Source organism: Zonotrichia albicollis, chromosome 1 (assembly GCF_047830755.1).
Source record: "Zonotrichia albicollis isolate bZonAlb1 chromosome 1, bZonAlb1.hap1, whole genome shotgun sequence".
Lineage (NCBI taxonomy): Eukaryota > Metazoa > Chordata > Aves > Passeriformes > Passerellidae > Zonotrichia > Zonotrichia albicollis.
The window spans coordinates 111,948,067-111,968,669 of NC_133819.1; the positions used below are offsets into that span (position 1 = coordinate 111,948,067).

General features: G+C 39.5%; 1 protein-coding gene across 5 annotated transcripts in view; it reads right to left on the bottom strand.

Moving 5' to 3' along the window:
* Positions 1–385: 385 nt before the first annotated feature.
* The window catches only part of NOL4 (nucleolar protein 4), a 187,580-nt gene continuing 167,362 nt past the window's right edge, over positions 386–20,603 (bottom strand). For all 5 annotated transcript variants that reach the window (XM_074550577.1, XM_074550574.1, XM_074550570.1 and 2 more), the window contains 3 exons: positions 12,580–12,760; positions 8,553–8,633; positions 386–2,332 (listed from right to left, as the gene is read on the bottom strand). In XM_074550577.1, the coding sequence (XP_074406678.1) occupies positions 2,139–2,332; positions 8,553–8,633; positions 12,580–12,760 (456 nt within the window). In that variant the 3' untranslated portion in view covers positions 386–2,138. The remainder of the gene's footprint in view (positions 2,333–8,552; positions 8,634–12,579; positions 12,761–20,603) is intronic.

Below are 20,603 nucleotides of genomic sequence, written 5' to 3' on the forward strand. Positions count from 1 at the left end.
TCCTTACCTGGATTGAGCAAAAGAGCTTGAAAAGTGGTGAGGCTGCTCAGCTGAGCAGAAACAAATGCAACTCCCAAGTGATGGGCAACAACTGGTAAGGATTTACAACAATATTCTCATATCCAAGAACAGGGGCCTCTAAAAAGACATCCAGTAGTTTTTTAAGAACAAATGTAGAGTGGCAAAATGGTGTTCCCTCCAGCCAACTTTAAATTATATATGCTAGTTACTCAATCCTACTGGATTTACTAAGTAATATTGAGAAAAAATATTTGAGGAGCTGCATGAATTGGACTGGAAGGCCATTTTCCCTCTTTAAAGACCATTACAGTTATAGCCTTAAATGTTATTCCATTTAAATGTTATAATGTTTCACAATCATGTATTTAAACACAGAAATCTGTTTATTTACCCAAACAAAACAGAGGAAATGATTCCAGCCCTCAGGTTTTGAATTCTCATTTAAATATGTGAACATGAGTCCACAACTTAGAGATGTTTGTGTATCTATGTACCTCCAAAATACTCATATTTCATAGGCTTTTTCACATTAATATTCACCAACAGTATCACAAAAGTTCTTTTTCTTTTACATAACTGTAAGCAACAGTAATTCTAGAAACACTAGAGAAAAAAAAGCATAGCAATGTCCACAGTTACAAGAAAAAGTGCACATTACTTGGTCACAATCACAGTCATTACTTGGAAAACTATATGTAACAAGTAGATATAAAATATCACTGATGCCTTAAACTCATTGTCAAAAACGGAATTACATAAAATTTTGTACATGAAATAAGGCAAATTTAGGAATGCACAAGAAACTTGTTATTCAACAAAAGCTAAACAATAGAACAGATAGTACAATAAGCATAAACTAAAGTACCTTTTTCTATATACTTAAAAAGAAGCCTGCCATAGTGCACAAAGAAAACACCATTAATGTGTAATCAATATTATAAAATAAGAAACAGAGGGGTTGGGAAGAGTGGGGAAGGGGAGAGAAGAGTTTTATTATAGTTGCAGCTGCATCCACTTACAGTTTTGTACAGGTTTTAGCTAGGCCTGGGAATTATACAAATTATACCAGAAGTGTCAATGACCTTCCTTGTTAAGAATTTTGTTTAAATTAAGGAAAAAAAATAAATACACACAAGAGTGCAAATTTTCAGATTGTCACTTGCAACCTCTTAACATTCATCATCTACATCCAATCACAACTAGAGGGACTTGTATAAGACAGCAGCAGTGATCATGGAGTCAGATGAGCTCACCATAAGAAATCAAATCATCTTTTTTTTTCTCAAAGATATGTCTTTTTTAAAAAACGCTCAACTCTTTATTAATTGCTAATAAAGCTGCAATATATTACAGAATGGAGTTGAGAATGGCATGAATGCAGGAAATGCATACTTCCCTTTTGAAGGTATTCCATAGATGACAATTTACAGTACACAGGGGAGGAAATTATCCAGCATCAAGAGTTACTCGTTGTAGAAAGAATATGAAGTTGGGGAGAAGGGCACAGCCAGGGATTCAAGAGAGGAAGGGGGGACTTAAAATAGCTCCTCAAAACATTTTCAGGACCAGTGAAAAAGTTTACCAAAGTAAAAATGAAAAATCTTGAATGAAAACAAAAATCTTTTGTTTCGTTTTTTATAAAAATTACATTTTTTTAAAATACAAGATCCTTTTAATTGCAATTGTGCCCTGTAGCAACAGGACATTTGGCAATGTTTTGCCATATACTGCAGCTTTAAGTCCAATGAGTCAGTATCACATTCCACTAATATTGCACTTGGATCTTGAACCACTTGTTTTAAAAAACCATCACAGTATCTTCTGTTTCCTCCACTTGTTAGAATGAGTTAATTTCTAGCCACTTTTTCGATATTTATGCTGACACACTAAAACAAAAGCAATAGCCTGGACACAGTAAAGTACCTCGGAAACACCAGAGGTCGAAGTTCACTTGAAGCACCTTAACACATCACTTTATGGATCAAGAACAGTGTGGCATTATGGTAATTAACTCTCCTAAAAGACTGTGCAGTAACTGAAGTGTGTGCTCTGGGAAATCAAAATGTCATTAGTGGAAATTCTGAGATAAGACCAGGCCGGTGTGAAGGTCGCATGACTCAGTTCTGCTGCAAAATAAGGTTTTCCAGTTCATCCGCAGAGCGCAACAAAAACGCGGCGGATTCCCGGTACCCTGCCACGAGCTGCCTCACTGCGTTTATCTCGGTGGGACTCAGCTGGGGTCTGGAGCTGGAGCTACTGGAGGATCCAGAGCTGCTTGCTAACTGCCTCTTCATACTGAGATCTGTTGGACCTGCAGACAGCAAAGGGAAAGAAAAGAAGCTTCAGATTGCCTGCCAGAGACGTTTCACAGGTTTGTAGATACAAATGCAGAGCAGTAGGACCTGCTCACAGCTGAGTGCAAGCAGCAAAAATAAGCAATAATTGTTCTGTTACCAGTCGCCTTGACAGGAACCACAGCAATTTATATTTATGTATCACAGAACCCACTTACAGAACATGAGGGGCAAGTCCACTGCCAGCAGAAAATTACCCTCCAGGGGCATATTCCAACAGTGCAAGCCACTTGCACCCCAAACGCTGCCCTGGGATCTGATGATGGTGATCAGGCAGAAGGCTCATCTCCTGTGCCTCCCCAGCTCCAGCTGCCACGGTGGACTTCATGGCAATATGCACACTTGCAATTTTTATCACAAAAAATCCAACTTATGCTCTCTAGACAGCTATTTTCACATTTTATGCTTCAATCAGCATGCGGCCAGATTGAATCCCTTGCAGACGTAGATAAATGGTCATCCACATGACTTGCCTGATGCTGTCTGATCACTTACATAAATAGCTGCTCATGAATGGGATTAGGCTGGTGACAATCTGGCTGCCACAGTGAGGAACACACTATCATCTGTGAGGGCTGCATACAGCTGGCAACACATTGCAAGGATCTTGTAAGGCCAGAACACTGACAAGAGATTCTGCAGCAATCACCATGCTGTTGTATTGGCAGCTCACAGCAATATGCTTAGCACTTTTCTTCAAAAAATATTCTCAAGACCATGAATACTTCATATAGAAGACAGCATTCCTGAGGGCAGTCTGCAGGCTACTGTGATTGGCAAAACATCTGCCATCATGAACTTTGTCTTTGTATGAAATTTCCCTGGCTATTTGATCAGTTATTAACCAGCTAAGATGCATGGTGCTTTAATGAAGCGTTTAAAATTTCCATTTAACACTTTTTTTTCTTCCTGGAGTGTAAATTTGGACAGGTAGAATTGGACTGAGGACTTTTTTGAGCATATATAGAAGGATATAGATGCAACTATACCTATTAAGCAAATCTAGGGAATATTGCTCTCTCATTTTGGCAGTGTAGGAAATCTATACTTCCAGCAGGCAGAAAATCAGACTAGCCTCACTCTAATCTTAATACTCTCCTGGAAATTGGGATCAAGATATCCAAAGCAATGTATTTTGCTTTCCTATGAGAAAAATGTCCTCAATTTGATCAGTACAATATATGTCAACGCCAAGATTTTCCAGCAAAGACTAGAATAATTTTAAAATTTAGCATGTTCAACTGCAGAACACAGAACACACCAATTCATACTGTGGAGGCTCTCCTAAATAATCCCACAAAATTTATAAGATTCAAAAACACAGACTCACAATCATAAGCACTATGAAGAGATGCCTGATTTTCAGAAGCTGAAGATCTGGTCATAAACCTTATTTAACTTTCTTTCTTATATACCTGTGCAGAGATACAGGTGAGACCACAAAAAATGTGGAGATTGCCATGTCCCTACAAAAACTGAAGTTAATGAAAAACCTCCCCTTGAGTGAATAAAAGCAGAGCTGGGACAATGAAAAGAAACTACTCAAACTGAAAGGGTCCTATTAGATCTGATTTCCTACTACACAAGTAGAATAAGCAGCACTTAGCCTTACAACTTGTATTACCTGGTTTTACACCAGTATAAATGAACTGACTTTTAAATTACTTCCAGTGAACAGAGGATAAATTAAGCATAATTAGCTCTGTGAATTTGTTTGTTGTGATCACATGCTGTTGGAAAATGATGACTGTGAAGAAGCTCAGAGGATATTTTTAAATAAAATCTTAACCCAGCACAGGGAAGAATGGTATACCAATCATAATTCCAGGTGGGCTGAATGGTTCCAGGCAGTCATTAAAGACTTCTACATTTATTGGGGCAGAAGTGAAAAAGCTTCCACTGACACATTGAGGCCATTGTGATCCATATGAACCCACTTTAACTTTTATGTTCTTTCCTTGAGTTTCATTCATGTCACTGCCAAACACACACACACACACACACACACACACACACACACACACACACACTCACACAAAATATCTGGCAGAACAGAGCTTCTGCAGCAGATCATTTCATTTTAGAAATCTTAACTGAAGGGCTTTTCTCATTGCTAATCCAGATTTTAAGTGGCAGAATAGGATATCAGTTTATGTCACTCATAAATAAAATACACATGGAAATGTGCTTGGTCATATCTCTCAGGTTTTCCCTAAACAAACTGATGGTGCACTGCTCTGAAGGGAAAACTAGAGGATTAGAGGAAAACTAGATATCTGGAGAGGACCAGATATCCATCATGCACAAACCAGTGTATAAATCCTCACAAGTCTATAGGGTCACAGTTATTTACATAGTCTATAGGGTCACAGTTATTTACATAGTCTGAAGACCTGGCTGGCTCTGTATTCCTACATGTCTGAATTAACTTTCATGAAGAAAGTTCTTTAATTCTTCAGAATATTTATCTTTGCATCCTGGTACTGGATGATACTGGAAAAAGCCAGATGGCAGCCTTCATACACAAGGAACAACCACAGCCCAAAAATCCTCTCGGTCTGGGAGATTTCTGTTATGTCAGAGCTCTTGTATACAAAGAAAATAAGATGCCTCAAATTTTAATGTACACAGCTCCTTCAAACTACTTGGTGAGCTTATTTTTTTTTTTTTACTTACCAGGAAAATGGGATTTTACTTCACTCCCCAATTCCTGCCTTGTACTTAACAACTCCCATTGCTGTCCTCCATCCCCCTCAAAAAAAACCACAGAGGAATACACACAGAGAGAAAAGTTTCATAGCTATGATTTTAGGACACTGAGAACACCCATGCCTTTTCAGGAAAGGAAGCTGCCAGAGAACTGCACAGAAAAAAAATCCAATGCTTCATGTGGAGATAAGGATTTTAGCTCCTTTAATTGTGTTATGTGACCCCTCCATCTCACCTCTAAAGCTTACCTATGACAGCCCAAGCTCTATCTCTGGGAGAACACCTCACTCAGAGATTAGTCCCAGGATGTGTTATATTGGTCTCAGCTTTTAATAGCCATGATAGACACTCACTGGCAGTAATAGAGATTCTCAAAGGTGGGCTAGGCTGCTAAATACTAAAATATTGTAACTTATTTGTAGCTTCATCAGTCATCCCTGGTCATTTAAAAACTAAGGAATAAGTGCAACATATAAGTGCATTCTTGTACTGTAGATTTTTCTCATGTGATTTTATGCAAATTAGCTACTGAAACATGGAAACCTAAACCTTATTCACACCTACCATATCTCTTTAATCAGAAAAATAAATCACAGCTATTTGGAAAGCTTAAAATAGCTGGTTAAGGACACTTTATGTACATCTATCTCCAGAAGTCATTATGACAGGTTACTAAATCTGGAAAAAGCTGAACAGCTTCACCACTATGTCTTTTAATAACTCTTTACTATTACTTTAGTCTATGTAACTTCATTTATTAAGCTGCCAGTCCTCACAGGAATGAGAAAGTGTATATTTGTAAAGACAGAAATCTGAATATTTTTGCAATGAATTTTGCAGTGTCAGGTTCCTCCAAGATGTTAGTGCACATTTTAGCATACTGCTTCCTATTCTGGAGTACTTCAGGACTATTAAAAATCTTGATTGCAAACATTATTATCAGGTTCCACAATGTCTGCTGAGCAAGCAAAGATTAAGCATATGTCACAGAGATTAAGACACGAGATTTATTTCCATTTTTTTCTTTCTCTTAGTGCATATTGCCATAACATGAAATTGTCACCTTCCATGTTTCTATAACAGCACAACATTCTCACAAGCAGTGGATTAAATAAATTGCTGGGACAAACCTTTTCTTTTATACTCATTCAGAAGACTAAAGTATTGTTCATCTGCCTCTTTTTTAGGCCACCTGATTGACACTTTAACATGGGAATATTTTTGATTTACTATCTCTGTCCAGTTACATTGACCTAATTTCCCCTGTGAGGTGCAATTGTTCTTGTTGGAACCACATCAGGCTGAATATGAAAACTCTAAAAACTCATTCTTCATGTGCTAGACAAGCATTCATCAAATTAGCTGCTAGAAATGTCTGCCACTAAACACACTGTGGAACAAATGGCTTTTTTCTGTAAATTACAATACTTTAATGGAAGTAGTTACTGCCTCATGCACTACTCATTACCAACGTGATTTATATCAAATTCCAAAATATGGGTCAGATGTAGATGTGTTGATACTGATTGCTTAGACACTATCAACTGTCTCAGCAAAATTCCCTTAAGAATTGTATGTTGTCACTGGGTAGCTACCAATCTTATAATTAAGAACTACTGAAAGAATAATAAATGTGCCAGTGACTCTCAAAATGGTTATCACTATTGTATATAATAATGTAGAGTAAAAAAAATGTTTAAAAGTGTTATGTGCTTAAGCATCTACATTTTTTAATAGTTAAGCAACCTTTTTCAGCAGTGATAATGCAAAAAGCAGTGACGCTTATTTAGAGAAAAATACATTTGCCCATACTTTGAAATCTCTTGTGTGTAACTTTTCTAGGACACCTTTTCTCCTCTTCATTTTTTTCCTCATGAATGGCTTTAGGGGAGAGGTTTGACTGAAAAACTTATATACTGCAATAAAACAAAATAGAAAAGAATTTATCAAAGTATGCTACCTTTTCTTTCTGAATCAGATGTATTTATTGTAATAAGAATGCTTTATTGTGATTTTACGTATCTGTCAACGTTTCTTTTCCTCCTGCCTTCAAACATAGAGCAGATGTTTCTAAAAGTATTGCTTTAAGTGCCAGGAAAAATCAAGAAAACTGGGACTGATGAATTGGACCTTTTAAGCTCCTTTCTCCCTTCTACACCTCTCCCTCTGGAAGACACATCTTCTGCTACTTTAGACAGCAGGGAAAAAATGCTGTCTTGCCTGAGGAAAGTGATATGAAAAACACAGAAATGCCTACAGCCATCATTCATTTTCAGTGATCAGGAAACACAGTGGTCCGGGATTAAATGATTATATGAGATCCTCCCTATCCACCACAGGAGATGAATGATGTGGTGTATACTGTGTTGCCTTAACAGTTGACACCTCAGCTTTGTGCAGAGGTAGGAAAGTCAGATTCTGCCCAGTACATTCCATTTCCATCCCTGTGGTGGGAATGGAGTAGTACTTGCCTGTGCCACATACGTGACAATTTGAAGAGGATGAGGAAGGAGGAAGAGGAATGTAGGGAAGGTCTTAACAGAAAATTCAGCCAGCATTTTCCAGCAAGTTCCCCTTTGCCAAAATACAGGTCAAAACATTTAACTTCTCCCAACCCCACCTTTTGGGTTTTCAAATGGGATTAAACACACTGTCCCAGGTTCCTATATCTATCACTTTTGATCTGTTTCATCATGCTCCAGGCTCTGTGTTAGAGACAAACTGTGTTCTCTTTCCCTTTTCTCCACTTTGATGTCATCAGGGTAGCGCTGAGAACACAAGTCTGAGCAAGAATAGAGGTATAAAGACCTGGAGAGAGGAACCACAGCAAAAACCCCATTTAACTACTACATCCTGGCAAGCCAACCTGTGAATAACCCACTCAGCACCTTAAAAACTAGCTACATATTGGATATTCTCATCTGTTGGAGTTTTTTCCCCCTAGTTTGCCACCAAGAATATCACCAAGTTTATCACCACCATCAATCACGCAAGTGCCAAGATTTTACAGAAGGTTACATCGTGAACAAATACTTAGATGTGGAAACGAGGTGCCTTCCTTCCCTGCTATCTCATGAGCAAGTGGACAAGAGTGCTCAGTACTCCTCTCCCTGCTGCAGATCAGCATGGTCGTGCTGGTCCTTGGAGGTCAGCAGCACCTGCCCTGGGAGGTTCCCCCAGTTACCCCACTGTCTCCAGCAGGGCTGCAGCATCTGCAGGACCAGTATGCAAAGGACCAGGAAGGCAGACTGGCACATGTAGGAGGCCTGGCTAAAGCAGGGAAGAGCTGGGAGGGCACAGCCTCTGGAAGGAACAGCAGGGAGGGGTGAGCAGGGTGGTGAGCCACCAGCTGGGCCATCATGGTCTGCAGGCCTGCCCATGGGAGAGGAGGCTGAAAGAGAATCCTGCCAGGATCCTGCCAGGATCTGCTATGGTGTGAACATAATGGGATTCAGCCAAAGAACTCACCTGAGCTGGAAGGGGACTGGACGTTCGTGGTGCCTGGGATGCAGTGCTGAGTTGTGGCTGTGGTGGAGGTAGGCTGCAGATCTGTGGAGAGAAAGGGAGACACAACACACTTTGTCTTACTGTGACATGAGGGCATATCCTGCATGGCCAGCCCAATAGTGACTCTGAAATACCCTCCTTTTACACACACACAAAAGGAACTGACTGGCATTTCTGGCTAGAAAACCAATGATGCAGAAGAAACAGTTCGAAATCACCTCCAGGCAACCCAGCTATGGCAGCAGAAACACAATCCACACTCTTAGAGAAAATGGACTTCAGGAAATGAAGCAACTGCAAAGACCATGGCTCCAAGGAGCCCAACATGACTTCAGAGAGTGCTGACAGTCATCAGGAGAGAGCAGACAGCAGCCCCCTGGCCTGAAATACATGGGGAGACAAGCCAATCCCACTGCCTCAGGAGACGCCCAGGCTACATGCAGGGACTTCAACAGCTCCTGGTGGTATCAAGAGCTTTTCCTCTCAACATTATCTCCTGTCCTCACCCTCCTGCCCTCAAGCTGGACTCTTTTCTGAGCTCAGTCCAGGAATGATAGGAGGACAGCTGAAGCTTTTGTGGCTGGCTAAGAGCTGGCAGACAAACTCTGCATTCACAGAGCTATTGCACCTTGGAGATTCTCCATTCAGCTCTGTAACAGGAACAGAGGAGCTGTGGAAATCCACCCTTCTCAAAGAGTAGCTCTCCTTTACCATCTAAACAAATCAAATACAACATGACCAAAGGCTTCTCCCCAGCCCATGTACAGGCTGACAGACTCTGTCAACCCACAGATTGCTTGGTGAATATTTCCAGCCAAGCTGGATTGGCCTAAAATGTTTAAAAGGAGGGGGAAAGGACACCTTGGTGCTATAAGACCAAGCCTTTTCCTTCTGTGCTTTTTTGCCCGCCCATAATAAGGAGGGGTCATTGCTCAAGCTGCTACATTCTGTTTGCTCATATTGAGCAGTTTCATGAAGGCTTGCCCCATGCAGTTGCGTGAGGAGCTAATTATGGCTCTGTAATTAGCCATGTGGAAGGACTGACCTCCCCATGAGGAGGGAAGCACTGCAACAGCAGGCAGAGAGAGGTCCCTGAGCCAGAGCCACCAAACAGTTGGGCGAACAGACAGCCACGTCTGTAAGGTCAGAGTAGGGGTGAACTTTATATGGAGGAAATAGCCAAATTAAATGAGTCACAGAATACAAAATACATACATCAGCTGGACTTCTAGACAGAGAGTTAATTGGACATTAATTATTATATTACTGTGGGGGAAGGTCCAGAAATAGGTAATCAAGCAGTAAGTTTTAAATAGCTATTGCAGCTATTGCAACTTCTTTTTTTTCTGTTTTAGCAGACACAAAAGAACAGATCTTATTTGTTTATACACGCATTCTGACTGAGGTGCCTATTTGTTTTTACCCTAGGAGAACATCTGTTAATGTGACAAGAACATTTGATAGGTTACTATATTGAAAAGGAATTGCATTTCTAAATTAGTTCTTCACTCCTGAAAACAATTCACTAGTAAATATCCTGTTCTCCAGAGAAGTGTGTCATTAACCATTTTAACAGCCTTGCATATGTTTGGAACAGGAGTCCTTGAAACAGTGTAATGATTGCAAACAAGGGTCCTATGAGGTCTGTCAGGAGGGCAGTGGTTACCTCTGTCAACTGCAACTCCAACCACTCCTCTTGTCTACCAATGGACACATCATTGAGGACTGACAGATCTCACTGGCCTCAGAGTCCTCCCACTTCTCCTGTGAGGAAACCAGCTACCAGAGCCAGAGCAATTTACCCTTAATATCTGAGAGATAATTAGGTTGGCTCCTCATTGGTTTTGCGTCAATGAGGCTGAGGAATGGACAGAGTTGCCTTTCCACAACTTTCCTAATGTTCTTCCTGATATGGCAAATAGATCACAAATCACCAACCTAACTAGACTGTCAGCATCAACAACTGGTTTCCAAATTCTGGCACACAAAGACCTCTGGTTCCCAGAGCTTACGTACGTTGACTCGTGTAGGATCCCTGTGGAGAAGATGGGCACCTTGGCACAACCTTCCAACTGTGCAACCATATGGGAGAAGTGCAATGGCTTACTGGCTTTTCAAAACAAAAGGACATATGGCCAAAATTGTCCAGTGAAAGTAGGGAAAGGCAAGGAAGAAGAAATGTTTGAGCATATGTCTGTATAAAAACCTCTCTTGAGCTTTAATTCTGAAAAAAACCCACTGGAGTCCTCTGTGTTAAAGGCACAAAGATGTGGCTTCTAATCAAAAGGCAAGACGAATTGATGGCTAAAAATATGTATGGTTGGATGGTGGGTGCTGCTGCCTATTGTCTGGTCCCAACAAACCTCTCCTGTGATGCTATAGATGGCATTTAATTTGTACATCGTTTTTTAAAATTGCACGCTGAAGCGACATAGAATACTTTTGCCTAAAGCCCGCAAGTCACTGCAAAATGGGAGTTAAGAAAATGGATCCTCTTACAAGAAGTTTGAAGGGAAAAACAAGTACCAAAACAGTTGTGATTCCTCACAGTTTAAGATTATATAAGCCAGGACAATATTGATGGCTTTTGCTGACAAATAACACATGGGGAGCTTAATCCTCCTCTTAGCTGGGCAAAAGAGCAAAAGCCAACTGTTTTCAGTGGGAACTGGTTCAGATCCTCTCCGGGCATAATGTAAAAGACAATTTTAAAGTTCTTGTGCATTTTCACAAACAAATCCAGACTTCCACAGTTTGTCTTACTGTGATGAAAGTATTTGATCAGAGACCATATTCAGTGCCTCAGATGTGTTCTTCATGTGTATGGAAACAATTGTAATCATCATTCACACTGAGTCAAAGACTTTTGACAACTAAAGTATTACCTATTAAAAGACTCTCGAAAACTTAGCACAAATCATCCACAGACCTTTGAGAATTCTGCAGGCAGGGGGTGAGGAAGAAGATGTGACTGAAATTCCTCAGCACACCTCATTCCAATAACTCCTTGCAGGCTGCAGCCCTGGTAGCACTTTGAAAATTGCTGAGCATGCCGAATATAGAGGCTGTAGCTGAACAATTATCATCTAGCCTAAGTCAGCTGCTCTACCTGAACTGGCACTCTCGCCTGCCAGACAGGGATCAGCCAGGGCAAAAACCCAGGGATTTCTCCATCCTCTGAGACTTTTCTTTAAATACAGTCCTGGGAGTCAATAAAATCTCAGGCTTCCAGAGGAATGGCATTTCTCTGACAGAGAGACAATACCCTTTTTATCAGAAGGGTATTGCTCTGCATTTGTACAAAATCAACATGAGGGATAATTTCAAACAATACTACAATTTGCTTACATTTTTATGTTAAAAAAAGCATGCCAATGTAGGAAGAAAGGAATGTTGTCTAAATAAACGATACCACTTGGGTTTTTTTCAGAGGGACATACAACCTCATGGTGACATATTTACCTTGTCATTTTTAGTGTAGGGTATAAATGAATATGCTGATTGCTCATTTAACACTTGTTATGCCAGATCCTTATCTGCAGTAAATTAAAGTAGCTGGTGAGACCATGTGACAAATCTATGTTAATTCATTTGTGTTACACAATATGGAGTTGAGTGTTTTGAATCTAGAGCCAAAAATATACTAATGGCCTCCTTTTGTGATCACTGTAGGAGAGGACAGTAATGATAAGGTCCTATAAAGTTATGCAAACAGTGAAGATCTAACCTGGCATTTTTTTACTCAGCTTTGTTAGAGGCTTATGGTTCAGTCTTGCCCTATTGTATATTAGTCCCTTGAAGCTAGAAAGAGACTAGCATGCAGGGAACAAGGATTTTGCTCAGCAGTAGCAGTTTACAGGATTGTGCTCCTGCTCATTATGTGATAACAGCCTGTGGCTATTGAACCCGATGGACTAGCTTTCTGTACAGCAGGGGGAAATACACATCAGCACAGATACATACAGCCACGATTTGTGAGGAAACTCACCACTACTAGAAGCATCATTGAGGTTTAGCAGCCCACCTCCGAGCCCTCTGTAGCTATGGTAACTGTAGGTCCCGTTGCCGTTGATATACAACACCTCCTGCGTGCTGGAAACAGCTGATGTTGAGTAAGTGACCTGGGCTGGCTCCTGTTTGCACTGCTTGTCAGCTGGAGCAGCCTCATCCTGCAAAAAACAAGAAAAAGTTTGGAATTATGGTTACATTTCACCTTGCATGTGTAGGTCTTTTTCATTAAGATTCTACCTCTATTGCTTTTACAAATGTATAATGCATGTTAAACAAGCACAGATATATTTCAGATTTACAAATATCAGCATAAAAGAAACAATGGAAATAAGCAAGAACACAGGTTTCCCAAAAATCTGAGAATATTAATTTATTTGTGCTCCACAAACCAGCCATACTGATTCTCAAAGGAGAACATGTACCCTCTCACCCTGAAGAGCTCTTCAAAACCCAACTCTGTCCAGAATAGTGGGAAAGGACAAGAAACAGCCATTTCCTGAGTACTGGAGTGACTCTTACAAGTCAGAGAATCATATATTTCTTGTTAAGAGAAACGAATACAGAATGTACCATCTACTTATTTGGATGTATCAGTCTCAGAAATGACAGAAGGAATAGATGAATGGAATAAAACTGCATTCTTATGTTTGGAGAAGTTTAAGTGAGTGTCCTTCCACACAAAGGCCATAAAGTAAGGATGCCTTCACAAAAGTGACTTGAGTACCGTGGTTATCTGTGTAACAGCAGTGTCTGTTTGTACACCATGAGCTTTCCTCAATGCTTTCTGTTTGCCTCTTTTATGATTGTGCAATATTTAACAGAATTTAGCACAACAGCCCTTCATTTTTCCCTGAAAGGAGATGCTTCAGGTGAAAGTGTATTGTTCCCCATCTGTACTTACTGTAACTACTGTTTAGAGTACCTCACTTCCATTCATGATCACAGAATGCCACAGTAGCAACTTTAGCAACAGTAGGTGAAATAAAGAAAAGCATTGAGAGAAGATTTAACCCATTTTAGTAGTTGGAAACAAGGAAAACTGTTGCTGTGTGACTGCTCATCCAGCCATAGCAACCTCAATGACACAAAATATTATTTAGTCTGTATGTATTTGAACATTTTCTTTGCTTCTTGAATTTTTTCATTGGTTTTACTTTCTACTTTCCTCTAATCAAAACATATTTCAGTGTTTTCAAATAAAATGGTTTCAAATAAAATGGACCTATGGAAGTTTTGTTTTTAAAGGACCTTTTCAGAGTAGTTAACTGAAAAAAAAAATCTGCTAAAATTACCTCCCCTTTGTGTAGGATATTTTGCTATTTTATGCATACCTCTGCTGCACAGCTCTTTTATGGTTCATAAATATACCAAACTTATTAAGAATTCTATAAAATTTCTGAAAACTTTTTTATAGTTTTTTCTTAGATCAAATAGTTCAAGCAGTGTTCAGTCTCTGTGTTGAAGTAAAAAGGGCTGTGAATCCTGTATGCATTAAGAGCAATTGTTGGTTTCAGTTCTCAAGAAGACACTATCCTATCAGCATCTCTTAGATGAAGACATCCTTGTCTTGCAGGTATTTATTGGTGAAAGAGACTTTCACCTGAAGCACAACTGAAATAACTCAGGAGAAGGGATTTATGTTATTAACAGAAATTCTAATATTTAATATGGAATGCTGAACCATTAGACAACTAATACCATAAACAATAAGAATGGAGCCTCTTGGGCAGTATTATGAGCTAAGGCAAACTTTTACATTTTTAAGAGAGTTGGCCAAAGTGGTCTCCTAAGCATTTCCTTAAGTAATAATAATCTTAAACAAACGGCCAGAATTGCAATGCATTTTTGCCAGGAATTCAACTTTAATAACACTTACTTTTTATCTCCAAAGGTCATTGATGTCTCTTATGAGAGAAAATATATTATTTTCTCAGAGAACATTCATAAGCTACAGAGTAAAGTTATATCTTGGCAACATAGCTTAACTCATCGTCCAAAATTTTAACACTCTCAAGACTCAGATGTTCTGCCTCCTTATGTCTAAAACTAAATTATACTTCCTGCCATAGATTCACTCAGAGCCTCATTTTTTTTCACAGAGCTCAACAGCAGAACTTCTGCAAAACCATCAAGGACTAGGCTGTGTTCAAGGGGCACAGTGCAAACAGGACTAACTCCTACAGCTGAGCAGAGTGTCTCAGGATTGGTGTCCTTATCCTCGCTGTCTGGAACCCACAGATTTGCTGTCCCTGATTTACATGTCCTCCAGAGCCTCTCTAGTGAGGTCACTGAAGCCCTAACTGGAAGTGTCTTGCAGAGCAGATGCACAGAGCTCCTGGAAAAGCCCAGAAGGTAGAGCCTGGCTGGAGGAGGCAGCAGGAGAGCTCGGTGCACCTCGGTGCACACCAGCCCATGTGTTTCGGAGCACACAGCCAAGAAGTGGGAGACCAGAGCTCTGGCTACTTGTCGCTGTGCATGGTGAAGAGGAGGAAAATTTGGGATGCAGGGTCTCAGCTGGCTGTGGTGAGGAGGGCCCTGAACTCAGAGCTGCCATCTCCTAGCAACCAGGCTCCAAGCAAAACTGCGGTGGGAGTCGTCGCAGGAGCTGTGCCACTGCGCGGGAAGGAATGCACAATTCACAGCGCTACAGAGATTGCACACGAGAAGGGAGCATGACTCAGGTCCCCCTCAGAAGCTCTGCCCTGGGAGGCTCCCTTCCAGCTCCTCCCTAACACAAAATCCACAGCTGGCTTTGAGGTCAGAAAGCCAAGGCTGGAGCTGTGCTAATGAAGGGGGATCTTTGTACAGAACTGATCATAGCCCTACAAAACACTGTGACGTGCCAAGGGATGGGGCTTGAGGTGGAGTCTGGGCACTCCAGTGGGGAAGGAATTCTCAGGCAGGCTAAAGGAGTTGAGGATGATGCTGCAACCAGGGCTCCTGGTTCTGCATATGAACTCTAATCTCTTGGCCACTAGGAGAAGGAGACTTCCTCTAACTATTACACATCTCTTTAAACAGCACAATGATTACCTGTCCCTAAATGATGAATAAGTTGCCATACATTTCAGACATTAAATCTGATCCTTAATTTAGTGTTTACCTCAGTCTTCAGGACACCAACTACATGCAGAAATAGGGTAGGATTTTTGTCAAGCTTTTTCTGAGAAGGCTCAAGCATCAGCCCTACTGGTAGGATAATGAACCATGAGCCTGATCCCAGGGGGTTAGATGTTGCCTCTCATACATTCCCCTGGGATTTAAGCTTTTTTTTTTGGAAATTTTTTTTTTTTTTTTTTTTTAATGTTCAAATGGCAAAGCTGTGTCATTTTCCCTTGCAACCACACCAAGGATAAAGAAGCCAGTCTCTCTTTTTCTTGGAGATGGAGAATATGAATATCATTATATATACCTGAGATTCATTCTTAATAGATTCATTCTCTTCATTCTTTTCACCTGAAATGCCTTTGATTTTAAACTAATGTAGAAAGTAAATATATTGTAGTTCCACTGAAAACTGACATCTTTGAAATATTCTGTGTTAGTTATTCAGCACCTCCTGTTTCTCCCTATATAATGTTTACACTGAAAAGGCTTATTTATTTGAATTTTTATTTTAAAAATACCTTGATTTCAAGACAATCATTAGCAATTAACTAACCATTTAGAGACATGTTTGACCTAACTACATGGAATATATACTGTTGTCATCATAATCATATGCTAAACTTTTGATGTATTAACTAAGCATTTTTAAACTATTTATAATTTGCCTTTAATAAGAAGAATGATCAAGGTGCAGATAAAACATCTGTTGATCTAGAATTTGGCTCATACTATCTTAATTTAGTATAGGCCAAAGGAAATAAATCATCCCTCTAACAATATTTCTCTTCTGTATTTATTTTGGAGGTGAAGACATTTAAGTTTGAGCACATTACCTGCAAAATGATTGAAATCAGAATATGGAAAAATACTTGGTAGGTAAAAAAGCATACTAAAATAAAAACTTATCTATTGGCTTGAAAAGAGGAAGCATGAAGTCCTTACTGTGATCCTCAACTTGATATATACCAGAGATATTTATGTCTCAGTTTTATGTCAAGGTCTGTACTGAGAGAAAACTTTTTTTTCCCCACAAAAGAGAGATAGAAAAAATATATTTGATTTTATTTTTAATCAGGGAAGCAATTTAGTAACCCTCTGAGGACAGTACATCCTAACAAAATTTTCCATGAGCTGTTGCATAACCTGTATATTGAAGAAACCCTTTGCTCTGACTGATGCTCTGAGCAGCAAATGAATAGTTTACAGAGGAATCACTATCCACAGCAACATGATGTTGGTGCAGATTGTCAGGACTGTGGTACAAAGAGCAAGGCTCACTGGCACTTCCCAACCTCTTGTTCCCCTGCCAGCAGAGGAACAGCACACACAACTCTTTTACAACAGTCTTCATAGAAGCATCTTTAGCAGTGTGACTGATCCCTTCTGTTCCCCATCTGCTTTACCACCTCCAAAATAACATAAAAAAAAGCAATAATTTGTGAAAATCAAGAACCCTGGCAAATTTGTGCTATACTGAGTTTTGAACCCTTATACACACAAGTGTCAGAAATTCAGTGTACTCCAATTAAGAGAGAGCAGTACTATTGCCTTGGTTTCCTTGCTAGCAACAAGCATTGCTAAAATGTAAATGTAAATTCTGATAGGGAATGTGTGCGCAGATCAACTCACATGGCCAGTGCCAGCACACCACAGGGCTAACGAAACTTCTGCAAAAAGAGTATAAATAATAATGTTCCAGAAATGCAAAGCTGGTGACATGCACAGAGCTACTGCTTTCAATAATGCAGTACTTGCCAGACTGACAAATCAACGACTCTGAGAATAACAGCTTTTAACTGCCCCTATGTCAGAGTGATTTTTTTTCCCTGTGAATTAGAAAAGAGACAGAAAAGCAAACACATTTTCACTTCATATTTCTTGATACTGCCTTTTTAAATAAGTTAAACTGAAAAATGTGGATTGCTTGTTGTTCTTGTCAATAAATGCTTCTTTTAGAATACCACTTTGAGGTTAGGAAAGCTCAAATACAGATAAGTCTTCAAACAAATAGGCAAGCATATTTGCATATGGTCTTCTTTTTCAGCATAGGAAAAAAATTCATTCACTTGTAAAAACAAAGCAGGCTTTACTTTTTTTTTTTTTTTTTGTTTCAGTAGCTTGCAATATGGCTTTAGAAGAAAGGAGATAAAGTTTCATATGTTTTTCTCATTTGAATCCCACTAACTAAATACTACAATCAAAAGTAAAATAAATCAAAACATATGATAAAACCACATACCACTTTTCAAAGCATACTCAATTAATCCTTACAATACTCCTGATAAATAGGACTTTCATCAGTGCTTTTCAGATGGTGAGATTCTGCAACAAAGGCAACCTTAAGCTAGAGTTACCTAATAAGTAAAGTTCTTGAGTTCTGCAACCATAACAACATAATGAGCTTCTCTTTGTGTAAATTAATTTTCAAAAACACTGAAGTTTTTAACTGGGAACAAACTCAAAAGTTACATCACGAGACACCCTGCTATATGCACAGAGGATTGTGGGGCTAGGAGTTCTCTGCCCATCTCAGGTTTTGCACAGAGAAGAAGCTGCCAGGGTAAGCAGCCATCACCATCTGCATGGAGCAAGGTATTTAAAGGAGGATAAACCACAGGAAACCTGGCTCCCACCGAAGAGCCCAGAATCTGGCCCCTTCTTAGACACTAACCTGCTGTTGCCAGGACCAGACTGTGTACACCTTGTGCTCTGTCTTGGCAAAATCCCTGAGGATTTTGCTTCTCCAGTCTTGTCTTCTACCCTCCATCTCAGTTTCAATATTCTTGTCTAGCAAATCCTAATCTCTCCTTTCTAAACAAGTCTCTTGATTCCAGATACCTGAGCAGCTTCAACAACTCGAGGCCTTTTGTTTCCTTGTTTGTATTTAATCAGTGTTATACCCACTGATGGTTCCATTTGAGATTTTCTCTCTATGCTCAGACTCCTATATTTTTGGGATTATCCTAATCCCAAAAATCTTGTCCCACAGGGAGCAAAGCCAGGTTCCATAATTAGCCAGAGCAGCTCCTGGTTTCAAGTCACATTATTTCTCATTAGTAGTATCTGATCCTCTTTCAGCACCAGTTCTTTAATCCACCTGGCCAGTTTCCACCCCCCTGCCAGCCTCATCTTGCTCAAGTTCTCATAATGTCACTTTCCCTTTGTCCCTTGCTTTCACTGCTCCTGTCAACCCTCACCAGGCTCCAGCCTCAACACTTTTCTCCTCCCTTCTGCACTGAGATCAGAATTTAGCAAATAAAATACTTTGACTGTGTAAAGATGTGTATCCAGTGTTACATCCTTGGTATAAATGATATCATGTTGTCAAGAACAAACACAGAGCCTTTTTTTTTTTTTTAAGCAATGGTAAATATACTTAAGGATCAAACTACCCTTACAGGATAAATTTTTTCTCGTTCTTGAAAATGGCTGTAATTATCTCTGAAAGGGTTCAACAGATGGAAGGCATAGAGAAGAGTAAATGTAATCCCTGTGGGCTGAAGGTCATGAAGCTATCACTGAACTGCACACCTAGTATTGTAATGGGAAATGTCAGGCAATCTTAATAAGTGACAATTCTACCAACTGCTTAGATGACACACATTGTTCTGACAGAATACTGGATCTTTTATTAGCTTTAATTACATTAAAGTAACTCTCTAGTGTTTAACCCAGCTTTTAATTTTATAGCTAATATCATGGAAGCCTGGACAGCTAAACTTTACTTCGGCATATCATAGTAGGCTAAATTTTCCCTTAATTCTGCAGTAAGGCTGTTGACTCAGTGTGCTTAGCAGTAGCAGAAATGGTATTTCTGCAAATGATGGATGTGAGTTTTCACTTCAGTTTTGGTTTCCATTGCACATTCTTTCTCCCCTCTCCAGTTGCTAAGTTTTGTGTTGGGATTACTAATAAATAAACTACACTAAATAAAGCCTGTTCAAGACTAGTGAGGCTTGAAAAAAAAAAGAAAATATACCTGCATAATTCTTAGTTTCATAGACCTACATAATTTCCTAAGTTTGACATCTAAGTGAAGCTACACAGTAGTCCTTTGCATTGGCTAACCTTCACATCTAAAGTACTGAATATTTATAGTCCTGTAAAAGGACTTCTTTTAATATTGTAGGATGTGCTCTTACAGCTGTAAGCTCAGCATGGAGGCAATGTGAGGCAAGACCAGGACAACTTCTGTACCCAAAAGCTTATCTAAGAAAAGATACTACCTTCCCCAGAAAGACTTATTTCTCTTACAGTGGAATGAACAAAAGCTAAATTTTCAATTAAGTCAGCAGAGTTTTAGTATGCACAGTAAGAAAAGCAAAGCATTTGCTACAGACTCTGAATTTGCACATAGAAATGCTAATCCTTGTGACCTGTTTGCCACGTGGCATCATGTCTTCTTACCTCCAAAGTATTTTAAATAGAGTTCTACAGAATTTCCAGTCCTTATGTTGAGGGATTATTAATAGAAAATTAACATCTACTTGAAATTTCAACTTGCTGTACTGGACCCATAGCTGAAACCTGAAAAATGAGTGCTAGAATCTTAGTCTCTTTAGGAAAACACTTAAAATATAACACAGCAATATTTTATTGAAGGGGAAGAGTTCTCTCTAATAACCTTTCAAGACTTATACATATATTTATATTTATATTTGCCACATAATATCTCTCCATGGGTATTTCTCCACCTCCCAGCTTATTCACATTATCCCTTAAAATGATGCATTTATTGACAGTCCCATAACCTGGTGTCAAAAACCTTCAGTACAGATAGATATAACAAAATAATTGCATCTTTAGACAGATTCCTTCCCCTTTAAGTTTAGTTATCCTCCAAAACAGCATTGCAGGAAAAGGCACTAGATTTATGGGTGAGGTCTACTTGCA